The sequence below is a fragment of the Diceros bicornis genome, chromosome X (genome assembly GCF_020826845.1).
Source record: "Diceros bicornis minor isolate mBicDic1 chromosome X, mDicBic1.mat.cur, whole genome shotgun sequence".
In the NCBI taxonomy this organism is placed as follows: domain Eukaryota; kingdom Metazoa; phylum Chordata; class Mammalia; order Perissodactyla; family Rhinocerotidae; genus Diceros; species Diceros bicornis.
In genome coordinates, this window is record NC_080781.1 from 103689367 (window position 1) to 103709671 (window position 20305).

Consider the following 20305-nt stretch of genomic DNA (forward strand, 5'->3'; position numbering starts at 1 on the left):
CTGATCTGCCTTGGATTTCAGCCATCTGTTCTTGTTTCCTTAATTAAACTAAGGAGTAGCTTTCCATTGGAAGTTCTTTGTCACCCTTCAGTTTGGCAGTGTTTCTCAAAAGAGAATTATAGTTGAAAGTTGTTTGTAGCTTATTTATACTTTCTTTTCTGTAACATTCTCTTGATTTTTCTAGCTGCTGCTTTATTTTGGTTCTTTCAGCCCATAAGGTAGTCAGCAAGATCTTCTTCAACTCCATTCTGTTCTTTTTCTCTACCTTAAAACTTCGTTATTACCTTTATGTAGATTATTCCTAAGTCTATCTAGTCCTGGCCTCTGAAGTCTCAGGTACTTATCTCTAGCTACTTGCTAGACATTTTCACTTGGCTTTCTTCCTTTCATCTCAGATTCAGTCTGTCTGTAATGAAATTCCTCCTCTATCTCTCTTCTTTCTTCTCTCCAGGCCATGCAAAACATTGACTCTTCTCCTTGGTTTCCTATTTTGTTAATAGTGGTATCATTTCCACCTAATTTACTCGGTATCTAAACCCTGATCCCTTTACTTCTTTCCCCTCACTTATTTACCCCTGCCCAAGATCTACTCAGTAACCACATAATGCTGATTATGCAGTTTCCAACATTTTATTATGAAAATATTCGAATATACATGAAAGTTGAATTTTAAAATATTCATAATTCCACCACCTAGATTCTGTCATTAACATATAACTGCACTTGCTTTATCACATATCTGTCCATCCTTCCCTCCATCCATCTCTCTGTCCATCAATTTATCTATCTCATTTTTGATGCATTTCAAAGTAAATTGTGGACAGCAACATAGTTCGCCATAAAAGCTTCAGTGTATATACCATTAACTAGAGTTTGGTATTTCTTTTTTCTTTTTTTTGGTGATGAATATTAGCCCTGAGCGAATATCTGTTGCCAATCCTCCTCTTTTTACTGAGGAAGATTGGCTCTGGGCTAACATCTGTGCTCATCTTCCTCTACTTAATATTTGGATGCCTGCCACAGCATGTCTTGATAAGTGGTGCGTAGGTCTGTGTCCGGGATTGGAACCTGCGAACTCTGGGCCGCCAAAGCAGAGCACGCAAACTTAACCACTATGCCACCAGGCCGGCCCCTTTTTTTTCTTTTGATGTAAAGTTTACATATAATGAAATGCACAAATCTTAAATGTACCCTTTTTGAGTTTTGACAAATAAGGACATGCACCTGGTGCATAACCCTGGTGTATTTGGTGTAACCCGAATCCCCATCAAGGTATAAAATATTACTGTTATCCTGCAAAGTTCCTTCGTGCCCCTTGCCAGTCTTTCCCCACCCCCATCTTAACTCCCCCCAACCAAAGGCAACCACTACTGATTTTTTCTGCCATAGTTTCACCTGTTTTAGAATGTCATATAAATATAATCAAACAGTATGTATTCTTTATGAAAGTCGAGAAAACTCCGCATAATATTTTTGAGATTCTTCCATGGTGCTGCATATATCAGTAGTCCATTTACTTTTATTGCTGAGTAGTATTTCATTGTGTGAATATTCTACAGTTTGTCCATTCTCCTGTTGATAGACATCTGGGCTATTTCTAGTTTGGGGCTGTTATGAATAAAGCTGCTATGAACATTCTCATAAAAGTCTTTGTGAACATATGTTTGGGTCATAGATAGGTGTGTTTAGTTTTTATAAGAAACTGCTGGTCATTTTTCCAAAGTACCTTATCCTCCTACTTTTACAAGAACTCTAGGCACCTGGTTTTCTACTCCTAAGCGTTTGGTGACATGGTGATTCTACTCAAATTCTCGCCCCATCCACTCTTCCATGTAACTTCCAGTTGAAATCCAGTCATTTTCATGATACCTCCCCATTGCATTTCAAAGTGATGTTTCTGAGTTCTTATAGTCCTTATCGGTGCAACTTTTTTAAACAACTTGAGATATAATTCACATACCATACAAGTCACCCATTTAAAATGTACAATTCATTGGTTTTTAGTGTATTCACAAATATGTGCAACTGTCATCACTAATTCCAGAGCATTTTTATCACCCCAGAAAGAAACCCTATACCCATTTGTAGTCACTCCTTATATCCCCTGGCCCTGGCAACCACTATTCTACTGTCTGTCTCTATAGACTTGCCTATTGGACATTTCATATAAATGAAATCACACAGTATGGGGTCTTTTGCATCTGGCTTCTTCCACTTAGCAGAATGTTTTCAAGGTTCGTTCATGTAGCATGTATCAGTACTTCATTCTTTTTTATGGCTGAATAATATTCCATTGTATGGATAATACCACATTTTATTATGTATTAGTTGATGGACATTGGGATTGTTTCCATTTTTTTTTTTTTGCTATTGTGAATAATACTGCTACAGATATTTGTATACAAGTTTTGTGTGGATGTATGTACATACCAAGGAGTGGAATCCCCATACCATTTGTGAATTTACTTCCTCCTATTATCTTTTCATATTTTTTAGCTTGAGCATTAGGTTTTATACTATACTCCCACATGATAGTCAGAATATAAGCTGATTCTTTTAAAGTGGCACTAAGTATATTTGTATGTATTGAGAGTCTCCAACTTAAGAAAGAAGGATTTTCTGAGAGTTCATTTGTTTGTGGAACTCAAGTTATATTATTTATAAGAATATACATGGATCCCAGGTCAATCAGTAAAAATACATTTTGAGAATTGGAATGCTAAGACTATTCCCTCTTTCCCCATACATCTAGTTTTTGTTCATTTGTGAAATATTTTAAGTTCTGACTCATTTTGAGTTACCTTGCTCATTGCCTCCTCTTTTTGGAATTCTACTGGTAGTTTGTTAGTCATGTTAAATAAAAACAAGATGAATTGTTTCATACAGCGCTAGTTATCTCAATAGGCATCACTAATCTTGGCATTAGTAGAGCATTAGTTCCTACTACGTAGTAGCTCCATTAACTGAGGACCAATATGTTTGCTTATGTAGATTTGATTTAAAATAAAATTTTAGTCTTGAGACAAGCAAGAAAATGCCTTTACTGGATTCTTTCTAAATATTAGCAGAGTGGCATTCCTGTAACATCTGCCTAATATTAAGAATAGAAATAAAATATGTATTTGGTGATTAAACCTTGGATCAGAAAATGATCTTACCTATAGTGGTAGGTAAATGGTCATTTACTATAAGGTAGAATTGAGAGTGGTGGTGATGCGGGAAGACTACATTTCTATCTATCTTAATGTTCAGAGAGAAAAGCTGTTTAAGTGACAGTTCTAATTGCTTATGTCGTCTAGTCACTAAATTAAACATTTTTAATTTTAGATACAAAAGTTTTGCAGTACTATTTCAATCTAGGATTGCAGGTAAGAGTCATGTTAAAATTGCTTTGATAAACTCTGTATTAAAAATGTAAGCTATTTTGATAATCAGACGCTTGAATTTTAAAAGCCAAGAACACTGTGAGGGGCATAAAAGTTTTATTTCTGTCTTTGTCTCTGAAGATGATATAGGTGAATTTTCTATTTTAGCCTCCCAGTGCTTCCGATTCCCTTATTATAAAATAGTTGTTAAATTGTGGTGAGTGGGGGCTCTAAGCAGCGCAACTTTAGCATATATTGGCCTCCATGTTTAACATAATATACCAAACCTTAACTCTGTTTTTCTGTCTCAAAATAATAAATGGGTTATTTATCCTGCTTACTTAAAACATTTTTATAGCTATTTCTACATTTTATGTGAAAAGTAACCAGACTAATTCAGAGACATTTAAAGAGCTGTATTATTTGTAAAGCACTCATGTGTTCCTATATATTTGCCAAACGCTGATTTTCACCACTCCCCTGAGTTATAGAAGTGGCCTGCTAACAAATATCTTCATATCACTGAAAGGTGTCTCCAATTTCAGGTTAGAGCTCTTGTATTTTATTCCTTCAGGGATCATTTTTCCCCTGAAATACACTTGACTTTTGGTTTAAGAAGATGGCATATTTCCTGAAAAGGAATTATGCATCTTAAGATTTGGCAGATGATAGTAAACTAGATAGTCTCCTGGATAATACTTAGATTAGTTCATGTTCCCAGACACTGATTTCCCTAAAACTTTTGACATATCATTTCCAGAAAAACATTTTTCCCAACTTGCACACATTTATAAATTAAGAGTAGTGGATTGGGTTTTTGTTCTTTGAGACTATATTTCCTAAATGCAGTTTGAAGAATGAAAAAATAAACTGCTTGCCCCTTTAGTTATGTCAGTTAATTGTAGTCACATGTGGAAATGTTGTAATCCATTCCACGAGACTGAGGCATTTTTAAATATTCTCTTGCATTTTACATGATGGGAATACAAGGAAATGCAAAATAGGTATTATAATACTTTTTCATATTAAAAGTAATAGCATTCATTGTAGTACATCTGGAAAATACTAAAGTGTAGAGAAAACTGAAATCACCTGTATAACCAGTGCACACTATGGTATATTTCCTTACGGCTTGTTTGCTTTATTTTAGAAAATATGGACTATGCAATGTAATTTTGTAAACTTTTTACAATATGAACATTTTTTCTTTAAATAATTGGCAGCATAATTTTTTATTGCCTGTATAGTATTCTATCATGGATATATCATAATTCATTCATCCAGTTCCCTATTGTTGAATCTTTAGGTTGTTCAATGCTTTTTGCTTTTAAAAATAATGTTATAAAAGACATCTTTGTATAAAGGTCACTGTGTATATCTCCGATTTCCTTAGGATGCTTTCCTGAAAGAATTCCTAGGTCCGAATTTGAGAGATAGGTGCTACAAAAGATCTTAAAGTTGTGATAGAGAATAGATTTTCTAAATGTCATATCTTTTAGGTCAAAAAAGTCACTGCTATCTCTCCTGAAAATCATGGCCCAACTTTTTTTTTTTTTTTAAATATCATTTTTTTTTTTTGAGGAAGATTGGCCCTGCACTACCTCCGGTGCCAGTCTTCCTCTCTTTCTTTTTTTTTTCTTCCCCAAAGCCCCAGTACATAGTTGTATATCATAGTTGTAGAGTTGTAGCTCTTCTATATGTGACACTGCCTCAGCATGGCTTGATGAGCAGTGAGTAAGTCGACGCCCAGGATCCGAACCAGTGAACCCCGGGCTGCCAAAGCAGAAGGCGCGAACTTAACTGCTACGCTACCAGGCCGGCCTCCCAGCTTTTGTTTTTAGTGAAGAACTGGATTACTTTAAGAAAAGGGAACAATAATGTGTTTATTTTTTTCTCTTTCTTGCCCAAGTGCTATCACCACAACTACTGGCACTCCATGGTCTATGTGCCACACGTGCAGCAGCAGCAGCAGCTTCATGTAGAGAATTATCCAATCTATGCTGAGCCACCTCCTCTGGTAGATCCAACCATTCCTCAGTTTTACAGTGAGGTGGGGAGACAAGATGGCACACAGGTGCAAGCATCAGCAAATGGTGAGTATGCAATGAGATGGCCTGCAAGAAGGACAATTGGATTTTATCATGTGTAATTAAAAATAGCCTTCAGATATTTCATTACATCCATATACTAGACCAGCAGTTCTCAAAGCGTGATATGTGGACCCCTAGGGGTCCCTGAGATCCTTTCGAGGGATCCATGAGGCCAAAAGTGTTCATCAAAATACACAGATTTTATTTGTCCCATTCACTGTGTTATATTTTCATTAGGGTGCAAAAATCAGTAGTGGGTAAAACTGCTGGCATCTAAGCACAAATCAAGGCAGGGGCACCAAGTTGTGCTAGTAATTAGTGTCTTCCTCACTGCCACACACTTCTGGTATGAAAAGCTAGTTTTATTTTTTGTTTCGTCAAAGACGTTTTTATTTTTAATAAATCTTTATCTTTGAATAATTGTACTTAATATGCTGTGTGACAAAATGAGAAGTATTCATAAAGCACTGGGCATACTGAGGTATGATGATAAACTTAAAGAAAAGGACTGGTGCGGTTGAGTTCCAAACTGAACTAGCTGACTTTTTTCATGGAACACTATTTTTACTTGAAAGAATGATAGACAAACTGTGGTTATTCAGACTTGAGGATCTGGCATATGTTGTCTCAAATGAACAAGGTTAGCCTGTCACTTCAAGGAAAACAACTGATAGTATCTGTTGTCAAAGATAAAAATTCAGCTCTCAAATAAAAATTAGAATTTTGGAAAACTTGTATCTGCCACCATGAGCTTGATAGCTTCCCAATACTTAACTCTTCTAATCAGTTAGATGGGGCTATTAATGAAAGAGGTTGTTTACATTGTATAATGAAGTGTTTCAACATTTGGGAGATCTGTATAACTCAGTGAAATAATATTTTCTTAATTGCCAATGCGTGATATTACCTGTGCGTGATTTTGTAAAAAATCTACCCAAAGTGCAAGATAAAACAATGGATTTTAATGACAAATGTGAAAAGTCCACATTGCTACTGACCTTTAAGAAATTACTCTTTACCTAGTTTTAGTGTTGCATCAAAGAATATCTACAATTATCTGAAAAGGCTAGTTATTAAAAGACCTCTCTCTTCCAACTACATATTTGTATGAGGCCACATTTTCTTCAACTAAAAAAACATGTCATAAACGATTAAATACAGAAGCAGGTATGAGAATCCAATTTTCTTCTGTTAAGCCATACATTAGAGATTGCACAGTGTAAAACAATGCCACTTGTCGCACAATTTTTATTGTTTTGGAAAACACATTTTTCATAAAAATTTTGTGTTAATGGGCTTATTTTTACATGAATCAATAAATATTTTTAACTTTCCCAGTTTAATTCCTAATACAGTAAATATTGATAGATATAACCCACATAAACAAAAGCTATTTGGGGTCCTCATTTTTAAGAATGTGAAGGGATCCTGAGACTAAAAAGTTTGAGACCACTGTGCTAGACCATAAGGATGGTTGTTGCTCTGAGTTCACAATATAATATAATATAGATGGGGAGGCATTTTGAAAGATTTAGATTAGAATCTTTGTGCTGCCTTTCTTGGAAAGAATCAGCAGGAGGTAGGAGAAACGATGTGGACTAACCTAACCAAATCTGTTGCCTTTTCCAGCACTGCTACTTGATGGTTGTGATCTCGGCTAAATTACTTGACCTCCCTAAGCCTAATTTTCTGTAAAATGAGAAATACCTGACTTGTCAGGATTGTTATAAGAACTAAGTGAGACTTTATGTATATAAGTATACTGTGCCTGGTGCATGTTAGGAATGTGAATTTCCTTTGCTCCCTTCCTTTTTTAAAGCATATTGGTGGTTTGGGAATATTAGCACCCTGGAATCTTATCCTTAGGGTGGTGTGAAGTGGCCCGTGGTAATAAAAAGTATCAACCTTTGTTGCATTTTTGTACCATGTACCTTTTATAGGGCTCTTTTTAATTGTAGTAAACCATGAGACAGTTGCAGTCTTAATTTCATGGAAGAGCTAATCTAAGTTATCCAGAATCGTGAAGGATTCCTTTTTGTTTAATAGTTATATAGTCACTATAGCAATCTCGAAACAGCATCTGTTTCCACTGAAACTGACTTATGGTAACAAAATTGCTGTAAAATTAAAATGATGCTAGGATCTTAATGACATTCAAGAAATGACACTTAAATGTCTGGTCTTTTAGGATGCTCTTCAGAATTATACCTTCAAGTATAGACCAGACTGTATAGACACCTGAGATTTTAATTGCTAAAGTGATACAAAATGGTTATTTGGATGATATGTGTTATACTGGAAGGCTATTGGATAACTTAATTGTGACCAACTCTTATTATAAGAACTTATTTCACTAGAAGGACTCTAGAAAATATTTCTTTGTGTATTTAGTCTGTTGGCACCTAAGTCATCCCAGAAAGATAGCTATCTCTAGGTAGAATACATTGGACACATTATATTTAAATATAATCTTCTGGTAGCCTGTTTTAGTCACTATTGTTCACATCTAAAGTGCTATTTTTGTAATCGCTGTGATCTGCCTTATAGTTAGCGCTAAATTTCATTTTTACATGTAAGAACATCCATTTATGTTGGTGTTTTAGTGAATCTTTGAATATAAATTGTCCTATATACATTCTTTATTTCAGGTACTTTTCCAAATGCTGAATCGACATCTGTCCCTCATGGAGCAGTCTATTATCCAGTGATGTCAGATCCCTATGGGCAACCACCTCTGCCGGGTTTTGATTCTTGCCTTCCTGTTATGCCAGATTATCCCTATCTTGCCCCCTGGCATCCAGTTGGTGCAGCATATGGTGGTGGTTCTCAAATTCATGGTGCTATGAATCCTGGGCCAGTTGGCTATATTGCTTCACCTCCCTCAGCTTCTCATTACATACCTCAGAATATGTAAGATGCAGCAGTATGAAGTATTCTTGCACTGCCGTTTTTCTTGCTGTTTTGGTTTTTAAAAAGTGTTTTATGTTAGTGGTTAAGTGATTTAGGTGGTTAGAGTGGTTGCTGTTATATCTGTCTTTAAGATTATTTTATCTTTTGATTTAAAATAGTACTTTAAAATAAAGGAATATTACTTTGGGTTGTGAATAAGGAAATTGAGGTGAATGTACAACTAGCCCCATATTGAACATACTTCATTGTATTCAGCTGTTTTCCTGTCAGCCAGTTTGTCAACTTTATATTAGCTGATAGTACTAATTGATAAAAGGAATCATACAAACTATTTCCTTGGTTCAGATGTCAGACATCATATTAAACCGTGCAAAATTGGAATAACTTCCACTTTTTTCTAGAAAATAAAACAGTAAAACCAAGAGCATTTGCTTCTGGGTAACTAACAATATTAAATGAGAGAGCTCTTCAGGTTTCTTAAGAATTGTCTGAACTGAGTTGTGTTCTATGATATTAATCAGTTTTGAAGGCACATGGTGCTCTGCTTTAGATTTATCCCATATGGTATTGTTTAATATTGGATTTATGTAACTGTTTTACTGCACAGTATTGAATTGGTGTCCTTTGCACAGTTAGCAGTAAATAAAAATTCGCATTTAAAATTGCTAAAATGAGTGGGGTTTTCTTCTTTTTTGCTTTTTCATGGCAGCAAAGAGTACCAGACATTCAATTATTCCAATGTGTTTTTTCCCGTGGTATTTTGGTTGCAAAAGAATGTGAAATTACAGCATGAACTGGCAGGGTCAATTGAAATGTTATTTAATCTCAAGATACTGCAATGCATACTACCATATCTAGTTCTTTTCCTTTAGAATGTTCCTTTTCAGGTTGTATTTCTGTTTTTTTTCTTTTTTTTTTTAAATCTGTTAACTCCCTTATGGAACTTGAATCTAGACTTACTTTCTCATTGTCCTATACTTCTAATACTTGTTATATCTTGCAGTTTTTGTTTTTTAGACTTACCTTGTATTTCTCCAGGCCTGACTTGTCTATGACTTTCTGCCTTCTCCCTTTCATCTACCCAAAGACCACAAGATCTTCTGTATTCATCAGTTCTCCTCTGGAGGGGTAATTCGTCATGAATGCTTTGCTGTATCTCAGCTGACAAACAGCTATTTTAAAAGTGTTCTTTGGTTGCCACAAAACCTATTTATATTGCCTTCTTTAAAGGTTATTTGTGCTTGTGAATCAGTCTGTCCTTTCCCACCTTCAGCTACACTCCAGACAAAAAGAACCATTTGAGACCTCAGGGCTTGAGGTCTTTGAACAGTTGAAAGAACTGGAGTGGAATCCATTGCAAAGAAGATGTCTTCAGTGTACTGTTCTCCAGATGATTGATATTAATGAGTTCCAAATCAGTCAGTGTACTAGTTAAGGCTTCTGCTTCATAATAGACGTGGAACTGGTGGTATTTGTTTTTGCATCCTTGATCTTAAATCTTTGCTCTACAAGTTGGCATCTGACAACTTTAGTAAAGAAAGATGGACAGTAGTGCACTGATCTTTATAACAACCTAACTATGGATTAATGTTGTAGCTGCTTCTCTGCTAACCTTCTGGGTTCTCAATTTTGTGCAGCCTACATACAAATTGTTTTATGTTTTAAATAAAGACTTATTTTAGTCAAGCTTAAAACATGGAGCAACCCCTCTTCAACATTTTTCAAATATGCTAACATTTCTGAAATATACATAACTCACACCAAGTGAGTATCTTCAACTGTATCTTGTATCTTCAACTGTCAGTGGTTCACTAATTAGCTTCGAAGGAGTGGTTTAGAAGGTTGTAGTCTATCTTGAGAATGTGAGTCTGGAAATTGTGTGGTTTTGAGACAAGCACGTTTGCCTTAGGCTTCCAGTTGATTTGTTTTTATTTTAAACTTGTAGGTTACTGCCTGACCTTGAGTTCCATTACTAATTTAATGAGATGTTTTTTCTTAACTTAAAAACCAGAGATCAACCTAACTGTTACTGTCACCAGTGTTGAAATCAACAGTATTTATGGTCTGTTTAAATCATACAAGTGCAGTCCATTATTTTACATATTACAATCAGTCTTCTATAAGAAATAATCAAGAAGTATTTCTCCTCGACCCTCTTATTGTTGTGGGGGTTGGAAGAGTGAAGGTGACCTGTACCGCTGCAGAAGTCTGCAGTGGTTTTTGAAGGCAGCTTCCAGATTAAAAGGAAATGGTGTTTCGGGTAATAAAAAAAAAAAAAACCTAAGACTTAACGTATTTAATCAATCTATAGTATAAAGATAGTGGTAGATTTCTTTTTACATATTACCTCTTTAGTTGCCCTTGATCTGTCTTTCCTCTGCTGTTATAATCAAATTTCATCCACTTAGAATTGTTGGGGAAGGAGACATAAAAGCACTGTGGTTTGTTTTGGACCCATTACTTCCACCCTCTTCCTAAGATAAATCTGGTTGCACCAAATGTAGAAAGTTGGATCATTTCCATAGTGAAGAAAAACAATTAGAATTCTTTTTTATGCTATTATATTTATTCTCAAAACTAATTGTGGTTTTCTGCCTTGATTAAGAACAGATGAAAATATTGAGTCTGTTTTACTGTTGAAATTCAAGACTTGTGTATTTAAAACAGCTTTCATTTCCTTGGAGCCTATAATCAAGGCATAACCTTTTAATTAGCGTTGGAAATAAAAGTATAAACAAACAAATCATAATTTTTTATGTGAACACCAGACATTTAGAACTTAATTAAGACATAAATCGCCATGAATAATAAAATAGTCCGTGGGAGGGTGAGCATGGACTTAATCTAGACTTATCTAAACCTGGGACAAATTTAGTCCATTTTACATGAAACCTCTTTGAAGCCATTTGTATTTCCATTTGTAATAAAAACTAAGAATTCAGGAATACCAAAAGGCAACCTCTTGTTTCCCCCCATCTTACCTAGAATTTTAGGTTGCAGTCAGAGCAACTTGATATATAAACACTTGTCTTCTCTCCTGCCTCAATTATCAAAGGCAGTTTCAGGGATGTGTGGGGTGCCTGTGTGTGGGGAGATGCAGCTTCAGGAAAGGATGGACCTGAGTTTAGGTGACTACCTACTATGCAACTAAAACCGCTTTAGAGCGATAAATCTGAGTATCACCTCAAAATAATCGGGGTGGCGGGATTTATTTGTTGAAGCTTGGGGTTTGTTATGCTATTCCCTCTACTTTTGTGTTTGAAATGTTTCATAATAGTGAAACTACCTTGGTAACTGATCATCTGGAGAGTAAATGTTTATGAAGTTGAGGTTCAAGTTTTTAAAAATACTGCCTTGAATCCTGAAAAGAAACGTATACGATTTTAGAGAAGCTGTCACATAAGGTCCATAGGTACCTTGTTAAGATATCTGGGGGTTAGGGGAAGCCTATTAGTGTAGGCAGCTGATTCTTAAAATTTTGTAATTCTCAGTATTCACTAGCTATGTGTAAAACTAAGTTTTATTACACCATGACATTTATTTGTAGTTGAAACTAATTGAGGTGAGTGAACCGCTTCAGGTTTTACTGCTTCACTGTTTCCCTAGTAATCACCACTTCTGAATTTTCTCCTGTCTGCCAGAGGGGAGCTTGGAAACCCTTTACCATTGAACAGCTATTTGTTGTTTTTTTTACTTCATAGGTGGCTCTTGCCACTGGCTAAACAAAGCGGCGGTGATTCAACAATATTGAGGTTAAACTGAATCAATTCTTAGGAATTCAGATCAGTCAATGAATGCAAATGTTAAGATCTATTTTAGCCAAACACTATTGATTAATAGCATTGATTTGTTGGTGTTATATGGGTGGTCAGTCCCTTCACCTAATCAACTAGCAGATCTTGTCTTGCAGACCTTATGGCTTTTTCCAAACTATATAATACAGGTTTTTCAAATCGTTTGCAGAATTGTAGAAAAAAAATTTTACCCTAGTACTAGGGTACTGGAGTTCTGGACTTAAACTAATGTTTTATTTCCTTGCTGGTATAATAGCTAGATTAAAGTGACAATTTTTATCTTGATAAATTTCAGTAATGCAAGATGAAATAAGTTCTAGAGATCTGCTGTACAATATTGTGCCTGTAGATAAGAATACTATATTGTACACGTAAAAAATCTGGTAAGAGGGTAGATCTCATGGTAAGCGTTCTTACCACAATAAAAGTTCTACCACATGTATAGCCCTACAGAAAAAGAAACACCATTTTATATTCAGTTGTTTTGCTTGTTTCAGCATTTGAACTTTGTTTTAATTTTCTTTCATTCCTTTAGCTCTGCTGAAATAGCTTCAACTACCCCAATAAGTTTTCTTCCTCGGAGTTGTTTTGAAGCATGGTGTAGATTTGGCTTTTGTTAACCTAGTTCTTTTCCTTTACTCAGTGCTTATTTTTTCCAACATTTTATTAAGAAAAATTTTAAACATACAGAAAAGTTGAAATAATTGTGCAATGAACATCCATATATCCACCGCCTAGATTCTACAATTAACATTTTACTATACTTGCCTTTTCACATATCCATCTATAAATCCTTATTTTTTGATGCATTACAAAGAAAATTGCAGACTTAAGTATACTTCACCTCTAAACATTTCAACATGCATACTGTTAACTAGAGTTCAGTATTTGTTCAAGGTTCTTTTTTTTTTCTCTTGAGGTAAAGTGTACATGCAATGAAATGCACAAATCTTAAGTGTTTGATGCAATGAATTTTGGAAAAGCATACATCTTTGAAACCCAAGCCCTTATCAAGATAACATTTTCATCACCCCAGAAAATCCCCTCATGCTCCTTAACAGTCAATCCCTGCTTCTGATCCCCGTTCCCTAGGTAACCACTGTTCTTCTGATTTTTCCCCCATCACAGATTAGTTTCTGTTTTTCAAGCTGTATATACATGCATTAGAATATGTGCTCCTTTGTGTAAGGCTTCTTGCAGCATAATGTATTTGGGATTCATCCATGTTGTGTGTGTCAATAGTTCCTTTTTATTACTAAGCAGCATTTCATTGTATGGATATGCCATCATTTATCCATTCTCTTGTTGATGGACACCTGGGCCATTTCCAGTTTTTAGCTATGAATAAAGCTGCTATGAACATTTTTTGTAGAAGTCTTTTTGTGAGCATTTGGTTTCATTCCTCTTGGAATGGAATTGCTGGGTCATAATTTAGGTGTATGTTTATAAAGGTTTTGTAAGGAACTGCAGGACGTTTTTCCAAAATGATTGTACCATTTTACACTCCCACCAGCAATGTATGTGAGTCCCAGTTATTTTTCCTCCTTGGCAACATTTGGTGATGTCAGTCTTTTTGATTTTAGCCATTCTGGTGGGTGTGTAGTAAGTGATAGCTCATTGTGGTTTTAATTAGCATTTCCCTGATTATGTTGAGCATTTCTTCATGTACTTATTTGCCAGTTGTGTATATTCCTTTTTTTTGCCAAGGAAGATTCACCCTGAGCTAACATCTGTTGCCCATCTTCCTCTTTTTGCTTGAGGAGGATTTGCCCTGAGCTATTTGCTTGAGGATGAGTCGCCCAGAGCTAACATCTGTGCCAGTCCTCCTCTGTTTTGTATGTGGGTTGCTGTCACAGCATAGCCACCGACATGTGGTGTAGGTCCATGCCCAGGAACTGAACCCAGGCTGCTAAAGCAGAACACGCCAAACTTAACCACTAGGCTATGGGGCAAGCCCCTATATTCCTTTTTGAAGTGTGTTCAAATCGTTTGTGTTTTTATTATTCAGTTGTAGGAGTTATTTGTATATGCTGGTTGCAAATTTTTTTCAGATATGTTACTGCCTTTTTAATTGTCATTACTTATCTAACCAATATGTAAATGTTATACACCCAGTCACGCTTAAAATAATTAGGCCAGGACTTGCAAGTGAGTTATTTGGCTGAAAGTTAAGCTGTTCTGGTATGCTTAGCAGTGCTCTGGTGGCCTAAAAGTTAATGTTCATTAGTAAAATAAAAAATAAAACTTCAGCAATCTGCTAATTAGGTAAAGCTAACTGCTGAAAAGCCTATTACCATAAACAAAATCTTAGAAAGAAATGTCAACTGATACTTGAGGAAATATTGCCCAAATGTACTCAGATTATACTACTTTAATAATGACCAGCTTACCCTCAATTTATGTGTCTCCTCACTGACCCACAGATTCAAACTGTTCTGTGCAACATGTATCATACTTTGGGTCTTCAATAAAGAATAAGAAATTTCCAGGATAAGTTCTGTAAGGTTTCTCAATGTTATAAGCTATAGCTTTATGGCTGTATTGGTCCCTTCGTGTCATCATCTCAAAGTTCTTTATGAATGCCTATTCAATTTTTAAAGATTTAATAGAGCTTTGTTTAATGGGAAATATAACAGAATGATATTCATAATGTTTATTCTTCAAGCATCTTTTAAAATATATTGGACTGCAGAGGTCTCCCTTAAGTGTTTCTACTGGTTAAGTTATAGTGTGAAATCCATTGTTGTTCCTAAATGTTTATTAATAATAGATGGCTATAAATGATTACATTGGAAAAGGGAGGAACAAAACACCTTAAATCTGACCAGCCATATATTTTGGGGGGAAAAAGTAAATGCTTTATTTTTGTTTATACTGAAGCTAAAAATACACAAAATCATTTTGTTGTACAAGATTCTTTTTAACACATTTAAGGATGACACTTAACTTTGCACTTCTTACAGAAAGTATTTAAATAAAAGTAATAGTTACTCAAGGAGGTTTTAGCTATTAAAATAGTAATCTGCAAAGCCAAAATGCCATTTACATAAACATTTGGAATTTTCCCTTTTCATGATTGAGCTCAGGAGATATAATTAACCTTAGGTTTGATGCAAACATTTTCTGTGTGGTGATGTGTGATTGGGGCCACCAACTAAGCTAAGAAAGTGAATTAAACACCACCTGTGTTTTCTAGTATTCTTTATTTTCTATCAAATGTTACCTCCAAATGACATTCATTGTTTTGAATAGGAAGAAACTCTTCATCCTCAATGTCAGCCCTGTTTTGGAGAAATCTTGAAATAGAATCCTGTGAAGAGTTTAAATACTGATATTTTCTTGAATACTACAACTGGTGTGCATTCCTATAAGCAACAAAGACAAATTAAAATGCTTTCACTTGAGAAGGATGTGTTTGTTTATCCTTATCTGAACTGAAATGTCCTTGAGAAGGTCTTTGTCTTGATAGCTGAAATAAGAGAATAGATGGGTTTACTTTTACTATATTAAAGGAGTAATTTGAACAGTTAAAAATTTTAAAGTTGATAATTTATCAAATTGGGTTTCCTTTAACATTAAGAAAACCACAGACTAATGTGTTAGCCCTTTGGGTTTAGAGGTTTCCTCATGAGCTCATACAACATTCATTTTAGTGCCATTGGTTCCAGTGATCTTGTTAGACACCTGAGAATTCTAACCGCTTCTCCTGCCCAAGTATACTAAGTACAGTTAATCACCCTGCTTATCGGACTACAGGCTACATTGCTTTGGTTATTTAAACTGATCGCTTAATATATGTTGTAAAATGAAGTCCTACAAGGTGTGACCACAAAGAGATGAAGCTGTCCTTTGAATATGACTAGATCTTATACGGGCAATACCTGGTCTGAACATGTGATTTTCAAATTACCTGAAAATTCAAGTAGCTGCTGCCATTCTCCCACTGGAGCCGCCGCCTCCTTCTGCTACCAGGGCTCCTTCTGAATCCAAAACCCTCCCCTCCATTTTTCTACAAGGCTGGGGCCTTTCTTTACTGCCCCTTCTTCCTAGTAACAGCCTAGTTGTCAGAGCCTCTGCATTATAAAGTGTCATTTCCTACGGATCAGATAAGATTTAGGAAGCCAATTCTGAGTTTATTTACAGCATAAGCCATTGGAACTCTGAATGTGTTTTACTATTTAAACACAAATGTTTCAAGGGTTAAGTCATTATGGTTGTTTCCAAATTAGTGGAGATTGTATACCTAAATATAGTGTTCTTTAATACTTCCTCCTTGGGAAGCTATACACTTATTCCAGTAAGGCTGCCACTATTCCAAGCATGTTTGAAACTAGATTCCAGACTGCAAAGAGGAACAAGGAATCGTTGGGGCATGATGGAAATATTTTATATGTTGATTTTGGTAGTGGTTCCAGGGGTATATACAACTGTGAAAACTCAATTGTACACTTGATATGGATGCAGGTAATTGTACATAATTATTCCTCAATAAGGTTGATAAGGGAAAAAAAGTGGATTCCAAAGAACAGTTTCAGGTCACTTTACAAATCACTCAAGAAACTGTCTCTGTATTTTACAGTGGTGCCTATCAAAGTGCCTATTGTGTAATAGCACTTGAAAAATGTTTATTTCCTACCAGAAAAAGTAGCACTCAGCTACTTTTCCAAGTGATTCCAAGACCACAGCACACAACTACTGTTGTGTCTTCCAAGGGTCAGTTGTAAGGGTTGTATAAGACCAGAGAACTGTTAAGAGGGTTTCTAGGTTGGAAGGCAATTGGTGGCAATCAGTATTTTGGGGATATATTGAATTTTGTGGGAAAAGACATAAAATGGCCAAGCCCAGATTAACTGTACTTGCAAATGGTTGGCCACCTTAGGCTAAAATAAAAGGCACATGGCCACCTACTCGTTAACTACCACCGAGGATGGTGCCTTGGTATGTGTGTGTGCATGTGTTGAGATGCAGCTCCTAGGATGTTAGGTTGCCCTGAAACCTGCTCGTAGATAGAGTCACAGAGCAAAAAATATGCCGCAAATTGGTGAAAGTGACTTGCACATTGCAGGCCATTCTTACGTGCTTTAATTTAGTCTTTTGGTTTTATCAAGTCATTTGGAGTTGTAATGAAGTCTTTTTTTTTGAGGGTGGGAAAGGAGATAGGTCAGATGTGTGCTGCAATCATGGATTTATGAAGGTTGATTACAATAGTCAAAAGTTGTAGGCTCTTTCTGTTACTACAGAAATTGTTTGCCATTCATCTGTGTAGTAACAGGAACTTTCTACAGAGCTTTCACAACTTTTCACATCAGATAAGAAAACTAGCTTTTGGCATAAGGGCATTCCACTTAATTTTATATTTAAATATTATAATTCTTGATATGTACATGTCTCTCAAGTACCACAAACACTGATGGTATATCTCTAGAAAAAGAAAGACTACAACTCAGATCCAATAAACTAACAAGTATAAGATACAAATCCACTCTATAGAGTGGGAATAAAACAAATACTGAGCTTAAAAACACTAGAGCACTCTGGCCTGTTGTCTGTGTCATTTCAGCAATTAACTCCTTTGTTTCTTAATAAACTTCTAAAAGTAAAGCTCTCAAAACCGCCTACCAGCACCTTCTTCTCTAGACCATCATGCAGCAAATAGGTGGAAATCCTAGGCCGTATATTAGTATATGAATAGTAATATCTCAAGTATATAGTAAATCTCAAGTATACAATTTACTTAATTCACCAATAATGTATACCCTTATTTTTACAGATAAGTTCTTTTCTTCTGACATAAATGCTTTATTTTTTCTTCAAACCATAAACCCCAAATCCTGAGAGCTCTCAATATTAACTCAATATTTGTAGTTGTGCTACAGTAGATGCCATCATACCAGTTCATTTTAGCAATTCCTCACCACATCTCAGGAAGTTTCTTTCCATTGAAGTTATTCCTGCTCCCCTTCCCTTCAATAATGATCTAGTAATTACCATAAGGGGTGAAGGGCCAAGGCCAGAGCAATCAAACGCTATTAAGTTTCATTGCATGTGTGTGTGTGTGTATACATAGGCAAGGTTCCCACTTTTACAAACAAACACCAAAAAGCAATGCAAGCCAAAACCCACATCTGTTGGAAAAAGTGATAGAAAAGGTCATTGGAAATACAGTAGAAATAGCATTTCTCTGTACTAAAGTAATGCTCACACTGAATTGGGGTACACATTTCCCAGTGGCTAGTTCTACAACAACAAAGTAGATATTTGGAATAGTTATCTAGATAAAGTAAGCCAAAGAAACAATCTAAAATACCCATAGATTTGAGGCAAAGCCACAGGGGTTGAGGTTGGAGGGAGCTGACAAGTAGGTATGAAGAGGTTAAGTGATAATGAACCATTACATCAACTTATTTTGGCTATGTCTATACAGCGATCTGTTTATTAGCACTGTTTTGAAAACTTGATTACCAAAATAATATGCTCAATTTTTCTTATGTACTTTTAAACAGGAAAGAATGTCTGCCTAAGTTCAAGTACTTTTTACCTGATGGTTTAGCAAACCAAGGTCTGGGCCACTTAAACTATTACTCAAAATACCACTTAAGTCTCACCCACAGGCAATATGAACATGAAATGGTTATTTATATTGTCTTGCTAAGGTATCAACTCATATTTTTCACTGAAATTCCCAATGAATTTGCAGGGTAGGTTTTGCACTACCGTAAGAACTATACAGTTCTTATTGAAAAAGTATTTGTTTATTATGTGTCATTCAAAAGGTGAAGGCCCTTTTCTTTTTTTAAGTTCTTTAATCAAATTGCAGACAGATGTTTAGATTTAGCTGAAATAGCCTAAATTAGATCAGAGTGGAATGATAAACGACTATGGGAGGCAGAACTGGGAAATTTCCAATATTCCCATGTAAGTGGACAAAAGTATAGCTTGAAGCATTTATATTCCTGTAAAATTTGGCATCTTCCAAAAATGATTTTGAACTTTGAATCTTTCCTCTATCTTTTTACTCCACTGGACTTAAAACTAGATGTGGAGGAGATACTTAAACAATGCTCATTTTCTAATATAATTCAGACATTTTCTTTGTAATATTTTTACCCTTATTAATTATGAGGGAGTTTAATTATGGAATCAAACAAATGAATACAGATGTCTAGAAGTGATAAGAAAGCCAATTGTAATGGAAGTGAACTGTGGTAAAGATATTTAGAAAAATTGTAAATGATTCTTGTACCATTTATAATTATATTTGACTTTGGAGTACATTTTTAACTTTGCATTTAAATATGTCAGTCTGAAATTTGTGGAGTTCACAGCATTTGGGGCAAATTAACAAAAAAGTATCTGTAGTGGCCATTCCATTTTCACATCTCCTATGTATAACATCTAATATATATGCTTAATAATAAATGTCTTGTTTCTATCATCTAGAAGATTTAGGTTTATTGACTGGCTCTGTGACGTTAAGCAAGTAGTTATCCTTCTCTGAGTCTTTTTTTTTTTTTCCATTTGTCAAGTAAAAGGTTGGAGTAGAGTAGATTCTCTCTAACATTCTCTTTTAGCTCTAACTTTTTATGTTTATAAATTTACTCTCAAGTTGCCTTATACCTTCTCTGGGGTCAGAGGACATACTTAAACATTTGATTTGAAATAACTTGCTTGATAGTAGCTGATCCAGAGGGTAGAGAGGTGAACACAAATCTCTTTTCCTTCCCATTTTCTGCTGAGTTAAAGTTAATAAAAATGTTGGTGTCACCAACATGGAAGTTAGGGCAATAGCTATTTAGCTGTAACAGCTAATTGGCCTCAATCTGCAACATAGCTAAGCCTCAACAAAGCTACTGAAGTCTTAAACCCAAGTCACAAAGACAATAACCCTGAGAAGATCTGAAAAGGAATGTACTGCCCATGAAATATGACACTGGTTTCTTTCAGTAGTAGGGATTGGCTACTGTGACTCATACGTATTCTCTCTTTAGAACATAACTGAGAGAAGACTGTATTTTGAAGCATGGTTCTATGTTTGGGTCCCCTTGTTTTCTGACAAATTGATAAAATAACTGCCAGAACAATTATACCTAGGTTATCACAAGTACATGCATTTGTGAGAAAGACATATCTTTTTCTTTGGATGAAG

General features: G+C 35.4%; 1 protein-coding gene across 1 annotated transcript in view; it reads left to right on the forward strand.

Moving 5' to 3' along the window:
• The window catches only part of ALG13 (ALG13 UDP-N-acetylglucosaminyltransferase subunit), a 63091-nt gene extending 54055 nt beyond the window's left edge, over positions 1-9036 (forward strand). Inside the window, 3 exon segments of the mRNA XM_058536538.1 lie at positions 3328-3368; positions 5275-5458; positions 8104-9036. Of these exon segments, the coding sequence (XP_058392521.1) occupies positions 3328-3368; positions 5275-5458; positions 8104-8369 (491 nt within the window). The 3' untranslated portion in view covers positions 8370-9036.
• The last annotated feature ends 11269 nt before the right edge of the window (positions 9037-20305 follow it).